At 38.7% G+C, this 25,666-nt stretch overlaps 1 protein-coding gene across 1 annotated transcript in view; it reads right to left on the bottom strand.

Annotated features, from left to right (window-relative positions):
• Positions 1-25,666, bottom strand: part of CCDC171 (coiled-coil domain containing 171) — a 173,514-nt gene that overhangs the window by 118,364 nt on the left and 29,484 nt on the right. Inside the window, exons 8-10 of the mRNA XM_063295043.1 lie at positions 24,844-25,004; positions 22,446-22,584; positions 1,724-1,826 (exon numbers count right to left, since the gene is read on the bottom strand). Coding sequence (XP_063151113.1) covers positions 1,724-1,826; positions 22,446-22,584; positions 24,844-25,004 — 403 coding nt within the window. The remainder of the gene's footprint in view (positions 1-1,723; positions 1,827-22,445; positions 22,585-24,843; positions 25,005-25,666) is intronic.

The raw sequence follows: 25,666 nt of genomic DNA on the forward strand, positions 1-25,666 counted from the left end.
TTCAGCCTCAAGGCATGCTCTAGTCTGAGTCTGGCTTGATGTGGTGGCATTGTACAAAAATGTTAAGCCTGTAGAAAGGAGAAAAGAAAGGAATCGTCCCAGAAACTAGGATATGGCATATTTTCCACTGTCATCTTTTTCCCCAAGAAGACAAAGACCACTCTACCATTAAAACTAAAAATAACACCTACACACAAAAAGCATATGTTTCATGTGAATAAATATTTTCAACTTCTATTGCCTTGGTTCTTTTTCCCAGGCCGCTCAGTCTCCCTTGCCAAAACCTCTGCACTAACCAAGTTGTTCCAGATTGCTCAGTTCAGAAATTTACTCAGTGCTTCTGAAAAAGAGGAAGAGTGCTCCTAGCCAATTTCAATAGTCTCAGTTCCCTGGTTTCTCTAAGCTTTGTCCTGTATCTCCCTATCTCCCCAGATGCAGATCGGATTTTGGTTCCAAATCTTTGGCTGGGTTGGATTAGAACCATGAAAAATCCATGGCAATTACATCAATACTCATTTATGGAGAAAGCTGAAATGCAAGAGGGAATGGCAAGTAAAGCCCTGCTGTGTGAAAGAAGAAAACAAATCTCAAGTATGTAGTGGGAAAGTCCCAGCTTCCAAACTGTGATTAATACAAACTGTGGCTGTATCACCATGGAACTGAGACAGAACTAGCTTAGGAAGTCTTCCATGCCACTTCTGTCATTGTAAAATGTGTATTATCAGGATCATTTCTGTCTAGAATTACTTCCCCTCTGACTTTATGTGGGTGGCCAGCTGGCAGCAAAGTCTTGAAAAATAATACAAGTGATAGGACAGATTTATGCAGAAAGAGAGGAAGGGGGGAATTCAGTTTGGTTGTTTTTCACTTTTGGAGAAAGAGCAGGGGAGGGCTATGCTTAAGACTGCTTGATATAGTTTTATGAGATCATTTTAATGCATATTGTCTGCTTCTGTAAAATGCAAGTGCTTGCACAAAGTAAAATAGGGTTAAGCTCTCCTTTGTGAGTTTGGTTACCTTTCTGGCTACCAGAAGCAGACCAACTGGAAAGGAAGTCAGATACTGTATGTGTAGAGATGGAATTATAGGGGCTCAACAACAAATCTCAAAAGAATGAGGAAAAAAGACCTTTCATCTCTGAAAGTTCTTTCAGCACTTTCCTCCATTTGGAATTAACATCATTGATGACACAGGGCAGACAATGAGGAGAAAAAAGCCATTTCTGCACTTTGGTTGGGGTGGAATTTGCCTTGGCATAACTGCAATGATTACCCCTGAGCTGACTTTAAACTAACACTGTAAAGAGTAACGTGTTAAACTCTGTGTCCTACATGAGTTTTTTTAAATGCATAACCTTTAAGTAGCTGAAGGTTGCCTTTGAATTTGGCTCAGTTCAATCAAAAACATCTGTTCCCCTGGTAAGTCCACTGTCAGGACGTTTTTCTCATTTGGCTTTAGCGCACAGCTAGCTAGCCCTTTCCTGACCAATCACAAACAACCCAACGCTTGTAAATCAAGTTTTGGGCTGGCAACAGCAGGTCTGCATTCAGTCACGCCATCTCAGCCAGAGAGGCCACTCAACTGCTGTGAGAGCTGCTCTTATCATGTCATCAAATCAAAGCCTGTTGAGAAGAGGGAATGTATGAGGCATCTGCAGAATTCCCCTACTTAGCGACATTGGAACATTGACAGATGCATCTGTCATTTCATAGCTTGAACTAACCTGCTGTCCACTGGTTTGACATAGTAAAGCTATCCAGAAGTGACTCCAACTCTCTCACATTGTTTTCACATGTCTCTGTTAGGAAGGTCTGGCGTTTCTTGGCCTTCATTTGGCAGGAGGGAGAAGAAAGCAAAAAAATACAGATATTAAAGGCATAGAAGAGTAACTCATAACCACCAATGCTGCTGGAGGGCACACAATGGACTAATATTTAAGTAAAACAAAATCAAATCTGAAGAATTTCTTATTAGCAAAATAACACAATTAAAGAGAGAAGTTGAAAGTATTTCAAGCAAGTAATCCCATCATGATTGCATTTCCAGGTTACTATAAATGATGGATTTTGCATCATTTTAATTTTCTCCTGCTAGAGCAGTACTCAAGTAACAGTAACCCATCAGGAACGAACTAAAATTTACCCAGGAGCCATTCATATTTTTCTCCTCTATTGCAAAATGTATCCTGGTTGGGAAGTGTGACAAATCCCTAATTTTGGCATGGCACCAGGGTGCCCCTCAAGAAATCTGATAAATTGGTCGTATGCTGAGAGGCCTGGTAGATGGAATTCAGCTTTGATTTTCCAAAATAGCTTCTTTTGTGTAATTTCACCTATAGGAAGCTACAGCTGGTGAAAACCAGATTGTGCTTTTATAATTAGGAAAGTAGCCTCTAGGTAATTTCTGATTTACTGTCCAGATGAAGGACAACAAAGATGAAGTGTAGTCCTTGACTGGGCAAAGCAACAAGTCTCTCCAAAGAGGCTGCTGGCTTTCACTCATATTCTAGAAGATTAGGGATAAGTATTCAGAAAAAGAACAAGGCAAGAAAGAAGGAAGGAAGAGGAACCAAAAGGTCTTGCCTACAGACATCCAAACATGAAACCCAGAAGATTTTTCTTCAACCAGTTTCTCTGCAATGAACACATGTGAAGCCCAAGATCTCACTCAAGGACATAGCAAGTAACTGGCTGTATTGATTTTACCCATAATTCTCTGTGTGCGGCTGTTTCCTTCCCTGTTTTCCCTAATTTTACCTTTTCATATCTAGAGATTTGGCTTCATTGGTTTTAGAATAAAATTCCTTATTGATTTTTTTCTTTATATTTCCCATTTCTACATGCAAAACTATGCAGGTGTATACTGTAGCTACCCCTTGTGCTTCACAATTGGCACACGGTTAAGTTCTATAATGTGGTGCTTTGGGTAGGAAGATCCAAAGCATCTTAGAGAAGGGCCAAATAGAATAGAATTTTCAGAGAAGGCAAACCAGCTGGGCAGACTAAGCAGGTCCAGTCTTTTTCTGGGGACCCCTCTAAAGAAGGGCTCCACAAGGGGAGTTTTAAAATATCCTCCTTCCTGCTTTGTCACAGGAAGCATCAACTGTTTTCTCCCCACACTCACCTGGTAAATACAACTGCTTTTACCCATCCCATTGTTTCAGAATCATATTTAGTTCATAAGCACATATTTGAACATTGGAGGAATTAAAGCAGCTTAATCAGAGGAGAACAGAATTCAGTGCAAAAGCAGATTGCAAGAGAGAATCTGTGGTCACTTCCATTTCATCACCCCAAAATAAGACCACATTATTGAAGCCATTGGAGGGTCATTACACAGGTTAAAAGATAGCGTTCCCTTAAGTTAAATTCTACTCTTAGTATAGAGAGTAAGGAAGATTACCATGACAGAGATAGGTGAAGTACTTTACCAAAGTCACAAGGGGAAAAGCATATCTTTTATTTTATTTTATTTTATCAAATTTGTATAGCAGCCCATTTTACGCAAAGTGACTTTGGGTGAAGTACAATGAAACCAGAGATTAAAATATTCAATACACTCAGTTAAACAATAAACATGGATAAAAACAAAATAAATAAAGCAAGCGGGGAGATATTACATATAATATAACCAGTGTGCAGGCTCCCTCTCACCAGGGGATCCCCAGGCTTGTTGAAAAAAATAGGTTTTAAGAGCTCTCCGGAAGGTCACAAGGGTTGGGGCCAACCTCACCTCAGGAGAGATGATGTTCCAGAGGGCAGGTGCCACAGCAGAAAAGGCTCATCTCCTGGGTCCTGTCAGATGGAACTCCCTCACAGACAGGACCCACAACATGCCCTTCCTGCCAGACCTGATAGGACGGGTAGATGTAATCAGGAAGAGGCAGTCCTTCAGGCCACGTAGGGCTTTAAAGGTCAAAACCAGCACCTTGAATTGGACCCAGAAGTAAACCGGCAGCCAATGCAGCTCACAGAGCAGAGGTGTAAGGCTTCCCCTTCTAGGGGCACACATAACTGCCTGTGCCACTGCATTCTGCACCAGCTGAAGCTTTCAGATACTCTTCAAGAGCAGCCCCATGTAGAGCACATTGTAATAGTCCATTTGGGATGTGACCAGGACACGAGTAATTTTGAGCAGAGCTTCACAATCCAGGAACAGGCATAACTGGTGCACAACACAAAGTTGTGCAAAGGCCTTCCTGGTCACGACTCCCACCTGCTCCGTGAGTCCAGAAGGACCCCCAGATTGTGCAGAAGGCCTAAAACCCAGAGCCACTCAGTCTTGTCAGGGTTCAGTTGAAGCCTGTTGTTCCCCATCCAGGTCCCCATAGCCTCCAGGCACCAAGACAGGACATCCACAGCATTGCTTAGTTTGCCAGGGGCAGAGAGATATAATTGAGTATCATCAGTATGCTGATGATACTCAATTATATCTCTCTGCCCCTGGCAAACTAAGCAGCATGGTCCTGAGGCTGCTCTTGAGATCAAATAGATACCTCATCCCATGGCAACAGATGATCTCCCCCAGTGGTTTCATGAAGATGTTAAATAGGAGTGGAGAGAGCACATAGTAGGGGCCAAGGGCAGGATCTCTCACTCTCAATCAACAGTGACTGGTATCAGCCCCTTAGGGAAGGAAGAAAACCTCCACAATACTGTGCTGCCTGCTCCCAATCCCCAGATCTGATCCAGAAGGATACCATGTGTCAGACTCCACAATCAAATAACTGCTGAATCGTCTGATCGTGTTCATCTGCCATGATGAGTCAACGTGTGTCAAGAACCAGATGGGAGGGGGGAATTGCAAGGAGTGTGAATCTTTTTTGTTTGGGCTGGAAAGGTGGAAGTCAAGATCATACTGCCAGAAGACATATGTGCCCGGTATGGCTGACCGTTAGAATTAGGTGGGAAGAGATAGGAGAGGGGGAGTGGGGTGACTGGAACGTTTTACTGTAATTAGCTAGTTTAGGTGGGAAGCTTTCAATCACAGCTTTTCTCTTGATCTGTACACTAATCTCAATAAATCTGAATTCTACATATTTCAACTGTGCATGAGTCAGGTCATTATTGGGACTCATGGTGTCAGTTCTTACACCATGGTCAATGGTATCGAAAGCCACTGAGAGATCAAATAGAGCCAGGATGGACACACTACCCCATCCCGCTACCCCCAGAGGTCATCCAAGGGTGAGATCAATGCTGTCTCAGTCCCATATCCTGGCCTGAATCCTGACTGAAAGGGGTTCAGATAATCCGCTTCATCCAGGGTCTGCTGAAGCTGCTGCATGGCCACCTTCTCAACAACCTTCCCTAAAAAAGGGAACAAAAGTTGTCCGGTATGATGGGATCTAGCAATGGCTTGAGGAGTGGGCGAACCAAAGCCTCCTTAAGAGGTAGAGGAACAATCCCCTCTCTCAAGGATACTTTAACCACCGCTAAAATCCAACCACACATCACCGCCCACCCTGCCAGGCAGTCTTAGTTAGCGAGGAGTGGCATGGATCTTAGGAGCAAGTAGCCGAGCTCGCTGTCATGAGAACACTGTCCACTTCCTCTTAAATATCTTAAGTCCAGAACAAGCAGAAAGTATACTTAAGCAGTTTAGACAGACACCTCTCTAATTCACGTGGGTATAAGGAGGAAGATGCTCAACACAATCAGACTTGCAACATCACTCTCAATAAAAATAGTCTTAGCTTTCCTGTGGCCTGTCTGGTGGGGCTCACACCTAGAGACTACAGACTTGGTGATTTCTGGTGGTATCCTATCTCAGTACTACTTAGGCCTGAAGCTGTTGAGCTTTTTGAGATAGTTGAGGTTGGCTAGGCACTGACACATAAGACTGTTTCTCAAAACCAGAACATAACTTACAGCATGTGAGCAATCTGGACAAGAACATTAAGATGGTCTCCCACATTTTCTTATGCTGCACCTATACTATACCTATCGTTACAATTTAATAACTCTCATTTTAACTAACTATGTGGGATGGTCTATAACGAAGGGAACACTTTTTTATTTGCAGATTAGCCTACGGTAATCTCCAGGAAAGTTGCCAAAATGTGTCAGTTGTCACTGATATTAGAAGATACTCGGTCTCCGTTTGGTTTATGATTGGAAGTGCTAATTAATTATCAAAAGGTCTGGTAGCATTTTATACTTGTTGTTAGACCTCTCCTTTTTGTTATGTACATTTCTTTAACTAGATTGTATTTTAACTATTTTTCTCTTTGACTGGAAATAAAGTGTATTTATTTTATTATTATTTTAATAAATAAAATTTATTAATAGGCAACTTATTTCCAGTTGCAAAAAAAGAAAGAAAATAGGTCATCAACTTTTGTTCTAAATGGGACAGAAAAATATGTAAATTAAATTTATATCAACCTTTTAAAACCTCTATATGGGAAAACTCCCCTTTTCTCTTCTTTAGTGATCTGCAATCTAACTTTGGGTAACAGCCATCTTAACTTTTGAGTTATCAGCACTTCCCATAACAACAAGTCAGCCTGAAGATTTAAGGATTCAGGGTTTTTATGGTGAGAAACATATTTTTTCTGTTAACTGAACTCTATTATGAGCCAACAGTGGATCATGACTGACTCAAAGACAAGCAATGTATGCGGATCTCTTCTGTGTTCCCCACCATTCTGCTTAAATATTTTATAAATTTGCTCTACCATTTCAATTTTAATTATATGTTCTGTATATCTACTAATATATTATTCATATACATTTCAGCGTTTGATCCCCAGTAGCATTTACATGGTCTTCCCTGTGTGATGGTTAGTACTATACATCACAAAGAATTTCCAGTGCCAATGGAATTCTCATGCCGAGATTTTTCTTCCTAAAACATCGGTATTCCAAAAAGAATTATAAAAATGTATGCAATTTTTACAGGATATAAATAGACTAGAATGCTGAGCTACAATTCTGTCAACCTTACTTTGCCATGCCCACAGAAAAAGCATATGCCACAGAATAGCATAGAAAGCAATGTCACACCAATAAGGTAAATATTTTCATGCATGTGTAAGCATTTGAAGCAGCAGATACTCAAATTGTAGAATCTCTTCCTGCACAAAAGATTTGGGCAAGCTGCTCAATGGCTCAGAGTAGCTTATCTTCTCATGCAGATTTTTTTTTTAATCCGTTCAATCGTGTCCGATTCCTGGAAACTGACTGGACAAATCTCTGCAGTTTTCTTGGCAAGGTTTTTCAGAAGTGGTTTGCCATTGCCTGCTTCCTAGGGCTGAGGGAAAGTGACTGGCCCAAGGTCACCCAGCTGGCTCCATGCCTAAGGTGGGACTAGAACTCATGGTCTCCCAGTTTCTAGCCTGGTGCCTTAGCCACTACACCAAACTGGCTCTCATTTCATTTTTAATCTACCATATATTATGTTGTAATATATTGGTTCATAATATTTATGTACCATAAATATTATCAACCAATATTTATGCTGATGTTACTTTTCTGCATTTACATGTTTCATTCATGTTTGCCATTTCTTAGACACATTTGGCCACTTGGTTTTTCCAAATTCTCTCTCTCTCTCTATGTGTGTGTGTGTGTATACAAACACACACACATACACACACATGTATACAGACATGCACAGGACATACACTTATATATACATTCAGATTTCCCAGCAGTCCTGTTACAGTCTAGCTCCAGCCAACTACTTGCCTGCCCATTTTTTTCTCCTCCAAGCCCTGCCAATGGCAAGGGGCTGTCCCAAATCTCCCTTCCATTTGGAGGAGATTTGAGAGCAACTTAAAATAACATAGACATAGAAGAACACTAAGAAAAGCGGTTCCTCATATCTGAGCTTCCTGACAATGTCAATGAGAAACTCAGACTGAGCTGCCTATGCTTGGTTCTTCTTGGCAGCACTCTGGCCCCTTGTCCAACATATATTGATCCTCTGAAAAAAGGGTATATGAGCAAGAGATTCCTGACAGCAAGGTGCAAGAGGAACATACAGATGAGAGTGCCTGACTTCGGTGTAATTTGCAGCTGAGCCCTGGGTTTCTCTACTGTTACTTAATCAAAGAGCTGCTCTGTTGCAGCCTGTCAAGCTTGGGAACTCAATTTGTATGGAAATGCCTTCCTAACTACCAAGAGTCCAGGAGTGTGCCTTGAAATGGGCCAACCTAAAACACACCTGCCAAACCACTAGTCCCTCAAAGTCTTGGAGGTATTAACCATACTTAGTTAAATGACATAACACTGAATTGTTTTTTTTTCTTTAAACTTGCCTGTTTGCCTAGCATGCCACTCCCTATTCAGATGTTCGCTTTGTCCTCAAAATGATCCCATGCCCTAGACTAAGAACCCAAAATGATATTATCTGGAATCCAATTGATAGTAAAATCCCTATCAATTCTGGTCTAGTGGTTAAGGTGCTGAACTACAATAAAGGAAACCAGGTTCAAGCCCAGCCTTCGCAATGGAAGCTGGCTGGGTGACTTTGGGCCAGTCTTTCACAGCCTAGCCTATTTTGCAGGGTTGGGGGTCTGAGGGCTGTGTACCCCACCTTGAGCTCCTGGAGGAAAGGTAAAATAGAAATACTGTAATAAATGATTAGTGTTTCTATTTCTGGGCTGCAAAAATCTCAATGACATAAGATGGCAGAATGTTAGGTATTTCTGTGTCCTTTTGCTGTTATAGTCATCTAGTTTTTTGCAGCCCAGATACAGTAGCCCTAAAATTGAAAGACAAAAATATTAAACTGGTACTTAGATAAGGGGCATTAGTACTTCGAATCATCTTATTGAAATCAGGTTTTTAAATCATTTGAGCAATTTGAAATGCCTAAAATTGCAAAATGGCCACCAAGAACTGAAAGAGTCACAGTGGGATACAGAGGCAATCAATAAATAAATAACATTCAATTAAAACATTATTTCACAATTTGGTCCAGAGGCATTATAACAGTCTAAAGTTCTTAAATTATTGTCAGGACTGGACATTTGTTTTGGAGCATTCTAAGAGTACATTTTTAAATAAACAATAAATGTTTATTAATTTTATTTAAATTGTTAAATTAAAATTTAATAAACAAATAATTTTGCTAAAGTGAGTATTAGTTATTTGCCAGGACTTTGGAATAAAGAAGTCAAATATCTCCTATTTAAAAAATCAATGGCCTCAAAGAATATTAGGCATGTTTCTTATGATCCTGTTAAAGTTAATTCAACAACAGCAGAAAAATCACATATACTGGACATTCCATAGAATGTTAAAAAATGTTAGCTCAAAAGGTTATCCCACTATTGCTCCATCTTGTTTAAATAACAATAAAGTTGTTATCATGATCTTACAAAGATCAATATAGTTTAAACATGTGGATGTACTCTTGAATTATATAACAAAAAGTGGAATTTATCACTATATGAAGTATTTTGTATTTATCGAGTATGGGGAAGGCAGCCAAAAAGATTTCTCTTCAAAGTTGAAAGACAGTGTAATCTTACATTTACCATCTTAGAAAACTGATGTGTTCGCTTTTTGTTTAATAATGTCTCTTTACCAAAGCAATAAAAAGACTAATCAATATTATTCTGTATGGCACAGTTTAAAGATGTATTTAAAGATTGACCAGAATGATTTCATATATGTTGTTTCTTCTTTTGCTTGCTTTTAAGGTTTTTGTCCTTTTTATTTTTTATTATTTTCTGGAAATTTTGAGTTTCATCATACCTAGAGGAATGTAGACTGAGAAAGGCTACACAATGTGGTGGGAGGATAAATTATAAATTTAGAAAGTTCTTTTCAGTCTTTCTTCCAATGAGTTCAGATGTGAACTCATTTCGCCCTATGATTTGTTGTATGTTCAAATGTTTAAGCTGGAGATGAAACAGAGGGAAACAGAAACAGAAATCTTTTGGAGCAATATCTGGGAAACTAGCAACCATGTAAACTACAGTATATAGCAGCAAGCTTGTGATCTCTTGGATATTCCAATGAGTGATCTCTGAATAACCAAAGATAATCATCAGCAAAGATATGACTAGAATTTTTAACAACTAGAAAGTCCTATTTTGATGCTCAAATAGATGTTACTCCTATGAAATAACTATGATCCCATGTAAAATTATTCTGAAATACAGTGGAATAGGAAAAAATTAAAATACCTAAGGCGTGAGTTCAGAACAGAGGTGAGCGTAACAATGGGGTTAATCCCTATCATAACCCTATCCAACATGCACCAAGATAGGAGCACATGCATGCAACCACTGAGGAGCTATATGTCTTCCCAGAGGGCTGCCCTGCATTTTTAGTTCAAGAACACTGTTAATGCATATATACAGGCCTACCCATGAAAAGAAAATACAATAATTTTGTAACCTCTGGCCTATATTTGAGCCTGAATGTGCAGGGGTTCTTGAGGCCTGGAAAATATTTCAAGGGTTCCTCTGGGGTCAAAAGGTTGAGAAAGGATGGGTAAAACTGTAAACACATCCAACTCAAGGATGCGTAATGACAAAGAAGAACTATATACAATATATATAATTTTTTTTGAGCCACGTCATTGTCCCACCAACTTTTATATCTTTTAAAAAATTATTGGGGCCATGATACACATATAAAATAGGCTATGTTTTCTGGATCTGAGATTACTCACATCAAAGGTTTATTTTGCAAATAAAAATGCCACAGACTGAAGTGGAACTTCTATCAGAGAAGACAGTACTAGTTAATCTTAAAGACCAAGCATACTAATAACAGAACAATTGAACTGCTGCAGAAACTAAGTAGACAGAAAGCCACATTAATCCCAACGCTTCCTGTTCTTTCTAACCTTCAGAGATTTCTCCATATGAAAACACAGCACTACAAGGGAAGCCATTTCAATAAAAGCACAGTCAGTGATCCTTATTTTACTGTAAAGTTTCCCTCGGTGATCTTCATTCTGTTGCAAAGTGACTTTCAAAGTCGGTAGCTCATTAAACGTCTTGCCTGCCACCCACTTAAAAAGTAATTTATTTCCCTATTGGAATCCTTGATTGTTATATGGTTCTTAAGCATCATGTCCTGTACCAATAAATAGAAAGACGAGGGTGACGCACTTGGCAACAACAGCATTGATAACCTTCAGTGTAACAAACGAAAAGGAATCCTGTAGCCTTTCCTGAAATGTGCTGGGGAGACATAAAACAGACTAGCTGGGAAATTCTGGGAATGTGAACCCCAAAATACTAGGAGTGTCAACTCCAAGACAGGGCTAAACATGGTGGCATAGCTATGTCCCCTCAAAAGAATCCCACTTCCAAAAGGGTGAAAAAAAGGGACAGGGCAGGGGTCCCCAATCCCCCGGAACCAGGCCGCACAGCGGGAGGTAAGTAGTGGGCGAGCAAGCAAATTTACAGCCTGAGTATTTACAGCCGCTCCCCATCACTCGCATTACCACCTGAGCTCCACCTCCTGTCAGAGAAAGCAAGCCCATTGGCTGCTATCTCCAAACGGCGCAAAGGAAAAAGAAAAAAAGGTTGTGAAAAAGAGGAAGAGCTCAAATCATCCCAAAACCATCCCGCCCCCACTGGCCCATGGAAAAACTGTCTTCCATGAAACCAGTCCCTGGTGCCAAAAAGGTTGGGAACCGCTGGGATAGGGGATATAAAAAGCAATTCGCTGCACCAAGTTGCTAACCAATCATCACTTCATTGTTAATAATACCAAGTATGGGTGACTCCCACACCCACTGATTTAGAACAGAAATCAAAGTAAGTAAAGCTGCAGTTTCAGCAAATTTGAAGGTCTTCTCCAGTAGCAGAATTGTATTTATTTCCAATTTGAAAACCTGACAAAAACGTGGGGTTTTGAATCGTGTTCTTCGTGTTCCCCAGCCATTCAAAGTATATCCTTCAGTAGTGACAGCCAAAGATGCAAAACAGCCTTCCAACTTAGGTTTTTAGGTGTGTATTGAAATGCGTTAGTTTTAGCAGGGTTTTTCAACTGTTTGCGATTCATCAAGATTTCACTGCTACCATTCAGTCTACCAAGGGTGGGATGTAGACGTGCATGCAAGCTGTACCCCAAATGTTCTTGCCCAATCAGCTGCTTGGAGAGCTTTGAACATTTGCAGAGATTCCAAATGTAGGCAGGTCTCTAAACTCACAAACCCTTCCCATATTTTAAATCCAAAAATAAGGTGATCTGTAAGGAAGCCCAGTGTCTGAAGTGGTGCCCTGGGTTTGATTTTGATCTATTTGTGTTACAAACAAACACTTGTTAGACTTACCTCTGTTTGTACTATACTTGATCTCCCTCTGTCATGACTAAATTTGATGTTAGTCTTAGAGATTATTTTATTGCTGCAGCCCATACTATTGCAAAAATAGAAAATAAACTTTATGGAAAAGAAAATTAAATAATTAAAAAGCAGCAACGGTTTCAGAGTCAAAGGAGTGCTGCATATGTTGAGATAAAGATCTCTACTTGCTGTCCAGTATAAGGGGAAGCCATCTTTAATCTCCAATAGAAAAGAGTATCTGTAGCTCAGAGTTGAGCTATGGAGTTCTTGGTGCTCTCTGAGCTTGGTTGTTTGTGCCATTTGGTTGATGATGCTATCTAGTTACCTAGCTGGGTAATGAAACATCTGCAAGCAAACAACCAAGCTCAGAAAGCACCAAGAACTCCACAATTTGTTACCTCACTCTTCAGGGCCTTCTCTCACTCAGCTTTAAGGCAATGCAATCCCAGATTCAAGCCTACTATATACAAGTGGAAAGGAAACTGGGAAAGAAAAACAAAGAGCTATACAGGTAGTCCTCGCTTAAAAACCACAATTGGGACCAGAATTTCAGTTGCTAAGTGAAGTGGTCATTAAGTGAATCTGACCCGATTTTACAACTTTTTTGCAGCGGCTGTTAAGTGAATCAACATGGTCGTTAAGCGAATCGCATGGTCAAGCGAATCATGAGGTTCCCCCATTGATTTTACTTGCCTGAAGCTGGCTAGGAAGGTCGAAAATGGCAATCACATGACCATGGGATGCTGTGACGGTCATAAATGTGAATCAGTTGCCAAGCACCCAAATTGTGATCACGTGACTGGGGGGACCCTGCAACAGTCATAAGTGTGAGTATCGGTCGTAAGTCGGTTTTCTCAGCACCGTCATAAGTCTGAACCATCACTAAACAAATGGTCATTAAGCGAGGACTACCTGTACTACAATATTTTTTTCCTTTCTATTGTTGTCCTATAGCCTTCCATGTATCTTAGGACTTCAATACTCCTAAGCTGTAGCTAGGGTATTCTTGGAGTTAGTACCAACAACTCCCAAAGGATCCCAGATTAGGGGAGGCTGCTATACCTTCGTATGCAATTATCCAGTCAAATACCTTATGGAAAGCTTAAAAAAAAACCCACACAAGACAGGTAAGTAAAACACAAAACATCACAAACGCCTTGAAGCAAGCTACCCACTGCTGATAAAAGATAGAAGCAATACCTCTATATCTAGAGGTATGCCTTTTCCATGAAGCAATCTCTTCCTTTTGGATGGCTAAATTAGCTCATACATAAGCTGCCTGCTCCCATATGTTTATCTTTTACATCTGCAGACAGCAATAAAATTGCCACAAGCCCAGTTTATCTTAATTTTCTCAAAACTTTCACAGATATTTCACCATCATTTTGGACCAGCTGCCCAAACAGGATAAAGTTTTTTAAAAAGTTATAGGCTCAGAAGAGACCACTGTAGTAGTAAAACAGTTCACAAAAACAAGATTGCTTATTGCCCTAGATATCAGTACAAAAGTTAGCTATGTAACATATATCTTAGCGAATAAGTATTCCCCCAGAATGGTTGGGATATCTAGCTTCACTTGCAAACATGGGCTTTAGTTCTGATAAAAACTTAAGCACTTTCTAAAGCATGGAGCAATCTTGCCATCAACCCTCCCTGCTGTCCCCAGTCTTTTAATTTATATACCAGATTTAAATTGGAGATGTTATTTATTCTGGAAGATGAGCTTATTAGCATTATTAGAATTGTATAAATCAACTCAATTTTACCAAGCACTTTGAGTCAAAACAAAAGTGCCAAGCATGATATAAAAATAAGTTACTACTTTTTAATATAAGCATCTATGAATATTTAGCAATGCATTTGAAGATGCAGTACATGTATTTTTATTGACACAGGCACTTTTTAGCACAGATGAGTGCTGACTGGCTGTGATTGGCAAGAAAAGCTGTGTGGTCCTTTGGCCACAGGGTGGCATTACAGAAAGACTGCTGGTATTTCTAACACAGGTATCAACGAACTTGCTCATTTACAATACTGAAAGAGTCGCCTGGTGAATGAATGACAGGCAGCCATTCACAAAGTGTTAATTTACTGAACTCATCTGGTATATAGCAGCTGCCTGTCTTCCTATGAGTCCATCTAATGCTGCATAAACTGGGCCATTTATACTGTAGCAAGGAAAGGGGATTGGATAATATTTTGTTCTGAGGCTCCTGCGTAGTTCCTGGTGGATTCTTTTGGTGTGACTTGGAGAGAAATATTTCTGGGTTTAATCTGGCTTTTCCACACTCAGAAGCTAGAATCTGGTCTTGTCCGAATGGCTCCCTACTCTGGACCTCAATGCTGCTAGCTGCCAACATGTCCTTTCATCTCCCCTCTCTATTTAGACTCCCTCATCTACCACTTTCCTTATTTATCTATCTATTTATTTACTTATTTATTTATTTATATTTCACATTTAGTCACCGCCCATCTCACTCAAAGAGTGACTAACAACCTGACATTTTCTTTGCTTGCTTGCATTCCCATTCCAGGTCTCTGCCACTGTGCAATTCAGCCCTGACTCTGCCTCCCTACCTCAAGATCAATCTGCTTCCTAAGTCCAACCAAGAATTCTGGTGGACCATTAAACCACTGTGACTCTAGTCCTAATCAGAGATTTTTACCTATTTCCATTTTTGTTCACTTAGCTACCTAAAATGGTAAAGGTGCTGGCAAAGGTGTGTGTGTGTGTTTTTTTTATGTTAAGGCAGGTATACGTGTTTTGCAGGTTCACAGAACACAATGCCAGCATGGTGTAGGGGTTGAAGTGTTGGACTGGAATTGGGGAGACTCAAGTTCAAGGCCATCCTCTCACAGCTCAATGTGCCTCGCAGGTTGTTGTTGTGGGGCAAAATTGGAGGAGGGAATGATATGTACGCTTCCTGGAGTTCCTAGAGGAAAGGGAGGTTATACACCCTATAGATAGATAAATAAATAAATGGTAAACTAACTAGATGGATAGATAGATAGTTGTCTTAAAGATTAAGTAACTTTACAAGCCTTCAAATGTTTACATGACTCACATAAAAAAAATTGTCCTGCATAACATTAGCCCTACTCACTGACTCCTGAATGCCCAATTTCCCTTCCCAATGATTTTTAAATTATTATTTACTTCCCAAGGCATATAACCTATACCTCTAAGACAGGGTTTCTCCACCAGGGTTCCATGGAACCCTAAGGTTCCGCGAGGGGTCACTAGGGGTTCCCTGGGAGATCATGAGTTATTTAAAAAATTATTTCAAATTCAGGCAACTTCATATTAAAGAGGTAAGTTTCATGCTTTATTTTTAGTTTAAGGACACTGTTAATGCATATACACAAGCCTACACATGAAACAAATACAATAATTTTGTAACTTCTGGCCTCTATTTGAACCTGATTGTGCAGGGGTTCCCTGAGGCTTGAAAAATATTTCCAGGGTTCCTCCAGGGTCAAAAGGTTGAGAAAGGCTGGTCTAAGGCATTTGCCTTGCTTTGGGTAGCTGAATTACACTCATAAGGTGGGATGTCAAAAGCAATTGTTTTATTCCAGCCATAAAAGAAAGGAGATTGACCTTTTCTGTTTCATTCGTATTTTTTTCCTCTAGTTGTTTGGGAAAGAAAAAGCAGACATTTTTCACTGTGCAAAACTAATAAGTGATTAAAAAACTGTCTATAATCCCAGCTTTCTTTGTACGCCTTTGTGCAGATCAAAGCAAACAGATGAGTTGGGGGGGGGACAAGCAAAACACATCACTTCAGAAAGCAATAGGAAATCACCTACTTACCCCTCATTGGCAAGTAACAAAAATAAAAGCAAGTCATTGCAACATGCATACACCAAATTATTTCCATCTCCACTTCTTATATGACTACTAGGAAAATAGAAGGCAGTTGCAGTGTCAATGAATGAGTCTTAAAATATAAATTATCATGTGTGAAAGCTCACTAGGGGATTTTAAATTTTCATAATAGTACAGAGAATATTTGTTCAGCTTACTATTTCTTTGCACACATACAAATTAGCCAGCCCACCAGAGACCATAAAAAGCAAGAGAAACATGCACCTTTCACTGAGCATAGCTTGCATTCAAGAAAGCAAGAAAACATTTTTAAGAGAAAGGTTTTAAAAAGGATAGACAAAATAACATTCATCTACATAATTTATTATTTGAGGCTGAATATATGACAAGGTTATCTCTATCCAAAGTGTTCTGATCTAGCTGAATCCCACCAATCAGTGTTTTATCCAAAATATTGCATTTATTAAATCAGTTTCTTGGGCACCATCTATACCTAAATGACATTTTCTTGAACCACTGTGGTTATCTAGTCCAGATAATTTCCAGAAAATATTGAATCTATTCATGCTTAAAATTTATAGCAGTTCATTCCGACCTTGAAAAATGCCTCAATAATATTTCTGTTGTTATGGATTAACAAGACAAACACTATTGAAGTTGGACTATCAGATCAGCCAGGAGGAATGGCATTAAAACTGGGCAGAAGAGGCATCTTCCAAAACATGACAGCAAAGTTACATTGATTAGTATAAATTTCCAAAAGGGAAGAGAATACACAAACAATTAAATCTGCACAAACTTTGAATTTAGTTCCTATTGAAACTACTGTAATGAAAGTTTAGCCATGACTAAATTTTCAGGAGGGCCTAAATTCAGCTTAATTTGGATCTAATGCACTGTCTTTGGGCAATAATCAGTTAGATACTAATAATATAGCAGTGCTGTGTTTAATTTTGACCTTTGGTAATCAGGGAAATATTGGCCCAGTTAGAGCTAAAAATATAGCATCTTAATTGGTAAGGTTTGTCAGTAATGCAGAAATAAATGACGTGAAAAAACTATAAAATAAATAACTGGGTGAAAGAGGACTCTGAAATACTTTTGTTCTTTAAAACAGGTAACAAATCTTTTAATGCAAGTTAGATATGATTTATATCTACATCTTGATTTCTTTTTTAGCAGCATAAATAGGATTCCCAGTCTTCCAATCAAACTTGCCTAGCTTCAATAAGTGATTGCCTATGTAACTTTATGCACCTTAAAACAAAGAATCCATAATCATTCACAATTCTGAAGACTTGTTTTAGCAGAAACCTACTCAGAAAAGTGTTTAAATACTTCCAGATGGAAGGGTTTTCAAGTGTCATTGGCTATACAGATACACACACAGACACACACATACATACATGATCTGGAGGCTGTGTGGGGACAGTGCCAATTCCCAGTGCTGATCCCTACTAGCCCACGCAGCAATCTGGGAACTATCAGGATAAGTGCAAGCAATATAATCAAGAACAGCAACTGTTGTGCAAAACTCCCATGCTGCATGGGATAATCCTCCCTTTCTAGCTGTCACTTTCAATACTGAACTAAGTCAGACATGAGAAAGCTGCTTTCTGGACAACACTTTAGAGATCACAGTTGGTAATGGCCTTAACATAAGCTCCCAGCAATTCATGGGATGAACATGGGAAAAGAAGAAAAAGAAATCCAGCCTTCTACTCAAATAGTATTTACACGGGGGATGGATAGTAGTTTGAGAAGAATATGTCAGTACTAAAATGGGGCCTCCCCAAAAACTAAAATTCTGAGACAAACTACTAATGTTCTACAGTGGAGAACATTTCTGGGCAATTTGTTTCTCACAGGTTGATCAAAGACTGATGAGGACATCATTTTTTTTCTGATACTCCCCCTTTTTCCCGTCTTGTTACTCTCTGCCCTCTGCCGAGCTGAGGCATCTGTGGGGAAAAGGATTGATGGGGGATTGTGATCTTTGTGTTTCCAGAACTTGGGGTGGGGGCAACCATTTCTTGTGTTCCTGAATATTAGGTATAATCAGATACAAACAATATATAATAACACTGCACTCAGTCTGCAAATTCCATTTTGAGAATGACTTTGATCTGCTATGAACTTCATGGATTGAACACAGGCCTAATTTATGGACTTTCTTGCTTCTTCCCTACCCTCTTTTTAAAACAGTATCTTCAATATCTTGCCTGATGAAGATTTCTGAAGAAAGTCTGCTTACTTCCTGGTATGTTCATCAGTCCTAATAAAGGTATCACTCAGGTATGAATTCTGCATTCTCCTTTTTCATCTCTTCCAAGCAGAAGACACAGTGCTTACCTGAAGCCTAAAATTATCTCTTACGTGGGGATTTTCAACTAGCTTGATGGCCACAAATAGTTTTAGGACCATAGTTGTCTAACCCTGAAGAACTGTAATGATAAAGGTGGGAGAGAGAGCTTAGTAAAAGATCAGCATACAGAAACCTCAAAAATTCTGCTCAATTTACTGAGCATCTCAGATTAAGAATTGATATACTATCTACTAATAGTCATCTAGGCCAGGATTTTTAAGACCAATGCAGATTTTATGTTTCATTATATTTAGAGCCTGCCCATAAACCAATGTAATCTGGGTGGATCACATTATTAAAACACTGAAAGTTTCTAAAAACTTTTAAAAAGAAAAAAGAGAAGCAATAAAATGCAATTATTAAATTGTACAGAAACCTAAAATACAGTATTCTAGTGTAGAGTGGGAAGTTTGATCAAATCATATGCAAAACTATATAAAAAACTATTTTAAAAATCATAGTTTTTTTCCCAAAAATATGGAAGAAGAGGAACTTTTTTTGCCTAGTCTGAAGAAACATTAATATTAGTGCCAAATATATCTTCCAAGGAAGGGTTTTCCATAGACAAAGCCCCACAGCTGAGAGGGCCTTCTACTTATACCTACCTGCCTGCCTCAGTTTACTTGATAGATACCCAGATGGGGATCTCCAGAAGATGACCAAAAAGCTTTAGCACATACATAAGGGAAGAGACATTTCTGGAGATACTTTGGTCCCAAGCCATTCAGAGCTTTTAAAAACTAACATCAAATCTTTGAATTGGACCATCAAAGGGACTAGCAACCAATACAGCTTTTAGGGCACTGGTATAAAAGGATTTTGTCAATTTTGAACTCCTGGAGGAAACGCAGGTTAAAAATTAACTAACTAAATGAATAAATTGTTAACTACATGGAGTTTCTGAAATATTTTCAAAGGTAACTGCGTCCAGAATCCAACCAGGCAATTGCCAGAATCTCTAATGTCTGGCTATCAGTGTCCAGCAATTATTGTAGCTGGGCAGCCTAAGCCAACAAGAATAACTCACCTGGGCAGAGAAGCCACCCATATCAATTCTTTTGTTTTGATTGGATTGAGCTTTAATTTACTAGCTCTCATCCAGTCTACTACCATGCCCAGTCACTGATTCAGGACATCCATTTGCCTCACCTGAATCAGATGAAATAGAGAGGTAAAGCTAGTGTCATCTGCATATTGATGACAAATTCAGCCCACATTCTTCTATTATCTTTCCCATCAGCTTTGTGTAGATGTTAAATACCATACAGAATAAGTTTTATAATACATAAATTTATAATTTATAAATATCTACCTGCAAGGCAACCATGTCCGTTTCTGTCCCAAAGCTGAACCTGAAGTTAGAATGAAATGGATCTAGAAAATTAGCCTTCCAACAGTATCTGTCATGAGTACTGATGGCGAGCAGGAGGGGGCCTCTATCCAGGGGGGAAAACGCATGCGTAGTACTGAGGAATTAAGCAGCCATTCAAAGAGACACAGATCAGAACTGCCTTAACTTTTGGGGTTATCTGTCTGGGTTTTCCCACACTTCTTCAGTTTGTTAGGATTCTGTCTTATGTAGCAGCAATAAACACTAGAGACCTACTCCTCATCTTAGCGTGATTCCTAACTGTTAGGACAGTATCTCCGGGTTGGTTGCAACCACTCAGTCAGCTTATTTCTAGGTCTAGGTTTTTCTCACATGCAGACTAAATAGTGTATTTAATATAATAATTCCTTTACTATGACTGAAGCAATTGAAAATGGCCTTGGAACCATGCCTTATTCCACTTCAGTTCTTCCCATTCACTTTACTAATAGTCATCACACCTTGTTAACTAGAGTCTGAATTTAGTGTTAGGCATAAGTAACAACAGTAAAAACATAACCTTTAATCATGGCCAAATCACCTACAGAAAGGTGGGCAAGTATTTAATCCTGTGGCCTAATTATATCTTTCAACCATGCTTTAGGGTTGCATTAGAATCGGAGTCCTTGGCAATGCAAATACAGTGTGAAACACATTTTAATCCCTGAAAGCAAAAGTTACGAATAAATAAAGAGATTCAATTTCACAGTACTGTGCATGATTACAGCGAACCACTTATCAAACAACTTACTACATGGAGTTTCTAAATGAAATATGAAATCTCTATGGAAGGTATACTTCAATTCAACCAGGATGAATTTTGTAGCCAGTATGCATATGAGGTCAGACTAGATAATTGTAATAGTCCCCTAACTGGTCTTAAAAGTATATGAATTTAAATTGCTTCCATACTTAATAGTCTAGAAGCAGCTAAAGAGTATCCAAATTATGGTCAGTGAATGAGACCGCAAAGAGGTTTAATACCAGCTGGGGCTGATAAAATAGCAAGAGAGCACATAATAAGTTTTGATCCACAGAAGGTTCTTGAAACAGAGAAGTGCATTTAAATCTTTTCCAACAATGAATCTACTTGAGCTTTACATTGTTCAGTTTAAAGTTTGAACATTTTTTCCAACAAAGCAAAGGAATACATTTTTTTCTCTTCAAAATCCAAAATTAAAATAGACTTTATTGCTCATACAGTATAGCAAGATAAAACTGTGAAAAAACTAATCTGCAAAAGGAGTAAAGCTAGTTGTAATTTGAGGGTAATGTTGCGTTGGCAACCCAGCGGCCAGTCAGGATTTGTTAGGATTCCAAGGCAATAGACTCAAACTAGGGTGAATTGCCAAAAAGGATTTCATTGAATTAATATTAAGAGACTTAACAGAGAAATATATAGTAACCCACATCCCTTCAGCATGCCAGGAACCCCAAGAATAGCAGCAGACACACACCCTGAAGCCAGTAGTGCATAGCACCCTCCCAATGCCAAGGTTCAAACTGTTCTGCCATCTTTTTATACTTTTCTTAAGAAACAGGGAGAATAAACAATAACACCTGGGAATGGTAAAATATCCTATCAGGAACTCGATTACAACTTTAGACAGTGGTCCCTCCAGCAAGGATATTTCTGTAGAAGACGAGGTCTCTAGCAGACGGAACCTGCAGATGGCCTGATTCTATACCTTGGGAAGTGACTCTTTGTTTATGAGAACATTGCTCTTAGACAGGTATTGTTCCCCTTCCCCTTGGAAGGTGTTAGATTACAGAGCTGGTGTTGTTCTCTTTACCTTAATGGTTACAAGTAAAAATACAGATACAAAGCAGCATTGACAAAACAAAGCTCTGCTAAGTAACTTCTTTGAAGCACACATGTGGAGGAATACACACATCGCCTCCATCTGCTAAAGAATACTTTCTGCACTGTTACTTCTTGCATGGGCAAGGAGAAAAAGGGGCCCCACACTACTAACTCCTCACCAATTTCCCATAGTGCCAGTATAAATGTGGAAGCAGCAAATTCTGTCTTGCTCTTGTATATTAAATACCTAAGCAGCTCAGTGAAAAAATGGAACCACCAACCATTAAAAAACTCTCTTATTTATTTAATGTCTAATAAAAGTTGCAAGTTGAAAGGTTAGGTTTAGTGATCATGCAAATTTATTATATCTATAGCATGTGAAGAGTTGTGTAACACAGAGCAGAGGGCAACATACAGCTCATTCTAAAACCAGTATCTCAAGGCAAAACATCCACATCCGGTGGGAAGAGATGGGCAGTGACAAATTTGATAGATAGATAGATAGATAGATAGATAGATAGATAGATAGATAGATAGATAGAAAGAATACTCTTTCCTTCCCTAGATACAACATCTATTTTATTGGCCATTAGCTGCCATTGTCAGACTCTACTCTCATACAGTCAAGTTGGCCACAATTTGAACATATTCACTTATTTGAAGAAAAGATTTGGTTACAAGTCTGATATACATAGGCAAAGGGTATCTTTTAAATGCTTTCTTTATAGGAAGGTGTTCCCAAAGAAAACAGAGAAGCATCTAGCAATAAACAAAGCATTTTTGGACCAATAAAGGAAATGCCTCAGGGTTTCTCTCTTACCAGGAGAAGTTCAGCCTGTAATTCTTTGTAACTTTTTTCATTATCCTGGAGTCTCTCAGAGAGGTCTTTAATTACTTTCTTCTTTTCCTCCATTTCTTCGTTTAGCCGTTTGTTTATAGTTAGATGTTCCCTTTCCAACCTGAAAAGACACACCAGCATTTTTGGAAAGATTTAAGTACACTGTATACTTTTCTTGATAAACCAACAATATTTCTATGCTATCATTTTACTAATGATACCAGAAAACCAGAAAAAAATCTGAAGAAATGCTGAGATACCAATAGACACACACATGCTGCAGTCATAAATTATAGGGTGAATTGGGCACAACAAGTCAGTAGATGTGGTACCATTTATCTGTTCCAATAACCCAGGAACACTTCCGTGAATAATCAAATTCAGGTTATTTAAACTTGTTGAATTGCATCAAAGACATTGGACTAACTAAAATATAGAATCTGAAATAACAAACTGTTCATGATCTTGGTTCATGTTCATTTCAAGTTCTTTACAATGAATACAGTTCAAAATAACATGAGAAAATTTAATCCAATTGTAGGAACCCAAATTTCTAAACTATGAAGAGGGGATTAAGAAAAAGCATATAGGCTCATGTACTATCATCTACACATCACATGTGCAAATTTAATACTGCTTTCCCAGGTCTTGCTATAATTACAAATACAGTGAAAGCAACCCAGGGTCTGTACAATAGGGCAGATCTCTCTCTCTTTCAGTGGATTTAGGGAGGGCTTCACCAACAGGAAGGTCTCGCCTCACATCCTATTCCTAGCTAGTATGGCAAACTCTGCTTGGTGGTGCTTCTCCAATATCAGAACAAAGTTGAAGAAAATTTTGTTTAAAGAATAAGAATTATAAAGTGAGGAGAACAGCAACCATAACCAGCTTTGCTTTCCTTCTCCACTACCTACATGAATCCAGCAGGGCTAAGAAATGTTATATTCTTCACTTGTGGGATTGCTTTGATGTATTTCAGTAGTGAAATGCCATGGATATTTTGATGAAAAGACAGCAACCATTTGGAGTATAGTTATAAAGGAGAATTCTTATGGGGATTTTTTTAATTCTACTGCAATATGCATACCCATCACCCATCACTCAGTGAACATTCAATAATATGGTAATACTGGATTAAGATACTGAAAATTATGAACAGACCCACACTGAAATCTAAAAGAATCAATAAATCATATTTTGTCTGAAGCTTGAAATCAACATCCTGGAAAAGAACAATCTGATCCATAATTTATGAGTGATGTAAGAAAAACTGATGGTTGATATTACATATGAAATATTTTAGCTAGGCTATTTGTAATAAGAATAAAATAATATGGAGGAAATTTGTGGTATCTTTTTAACACTGGATATTTTAAAGAAAGAATTCTTTAAGATGATTTCTATTGTGGTGTGAAGCCATTTTTTCAGATGAAAACAGGAAAATTCAGGAAGATTTACTCAGTATGTTAATGCACATTACTGCACTTTTTATTTTGATTTTATTTGCTATGTTTCCCAATTCTGGCCTAGTGTGAATTAGCTCAGCCCTTCTAACTCTTCCTACAAGCAGGAGGAAGAACTAGAATCTGTTTTAACATTCCTAAGCAAGCAAGCAAGGAAACTTTTTAACACTGGCTTGTCTTGAGTTCTCATTTTGCCCATTATACTAAACCAGGAGTAGCTAATTAACCAACCTACTCAGGATAAGAGTTTTACCACCAGGACCAACCATCCCTCCATCCATCCATCTTGCTTTAATAAAATTGTTCCATATTTTCGAACATTGAATCTGACTAACATTTAATGCTTTCAGGGAGCTAAATATTACCCAAAATGCTCAACACTGTACCATCTAATTTTAGTGTGACTACAAAAGGCACTCCAAGGGGTACATGAGATGATCAGGGAATCCAATTAAGCTTTTGACCATTTTCCTCAATAAATAAATGAACAAGCATAGTATTTTTGACTCCTTTGTTTAATTGGCTTCTCTTCATATAGTTTTAGGACTTGTGTGGAGAACAGATCATGTTTTAGGTCATCTTTATGCAGAAATATTGAAAATTCAAAAGGGTTCACAAACTTTTAAGCACCACCGTGCTCACCAAGTAATGTCCAAGTTTTACCAAAACACTTGGCAAAAGATTGCAGCCCAAGTTTTTAAAGGGATTCATAGACATGGAATTCTTCTAAGATTGTAAAAATGACCACATAAAAGCCAAATCACACAGCAAGTCAATTAATTCCGTATCACATCCACCCGCTAAAAGTTATAATCTGTTCTGTGCTATGTGGCAATAGGTAGATGAGTATTTCATTGACTGTGCCAGCCTTTCATCTAAAGAAATACCAGTTCTCAATCAGGAAAGAAGCCACTCACACGCTGAGTTTTTCCAAGCTGTCGTGAGCACTACGCTTCTCTCTCTCGTAGGCATTTTCTACCTCTCTAAATTTGCCTTTGAACATTTCCAACTCAGAGAAAGCTTCTGCTTGGCTGGCCTTCTCCACTTGTAAAGCTCCTTCAAGGTCTCGTATCCGTAACTGCAAAATGACAGGAAAACAACAATCAGGACTATAAGAGGCTGGAGGGCTGCGCTCTACGTCAGATTAAAATGAGGCAAGACAAAACGGGAAGGCAGAAATAATTCTACACATACAGAGGGAAGTTTATATACATAAAGCCAGGATAAGTGTACCTTTCCACCCACCCTGTAACCATAGTTAGGCGAAAGAAATGCTGGCTATGATGAACTCAGATTAATGTTGACAGGCAATCACAATGTGGTTAAGGGCATGGGTGAATTCAGGGTCATGTGTAATCTTCTCCAGTCCTACTTGCCCAATCAGGATGAGCTTTTGCTGCCCTTAACCATGACTCTGCTGGAACATGATCAACAGAAAAATCAAAGCACTGATGCACGTCCACAAAACTGCAAGTGATTCAAAAGATTCCAGAGGAATCATTTGGATCCAATGGATTCTAAATGAAAACAAAAAACAAACAAACAAACTATGAAAAAACTGATGGGGAAAAAGGTCTACCAGCATTTCTTTGCTGTTTGTTCAGGAAACATATATCTTTCTTGGGTATCATGGATAAACAGTGCACAGATGATTTCCCATTAGACTTTAGGTTAGTGTTTTGTACACTGTTCTGCTTCTTGGCAGTAGAGCAAAAGATCTTATGATATAAATGATCTAGG

This window comes from Candoia aspera, chromosome 2, assembly GCF_035149785.1.
Source record: "Candoia aspera isolate rCanAsp1 chromosome 2, rCanAsp1.hap2, whole genome shotgun sequence".
In the NCBI taxonomy this organism is placed as follows: Eukaryota; Metazoa; Chordata; class Lepidosauria; order Squamata; family Boidae; genus Candoia; species Candoia aspera.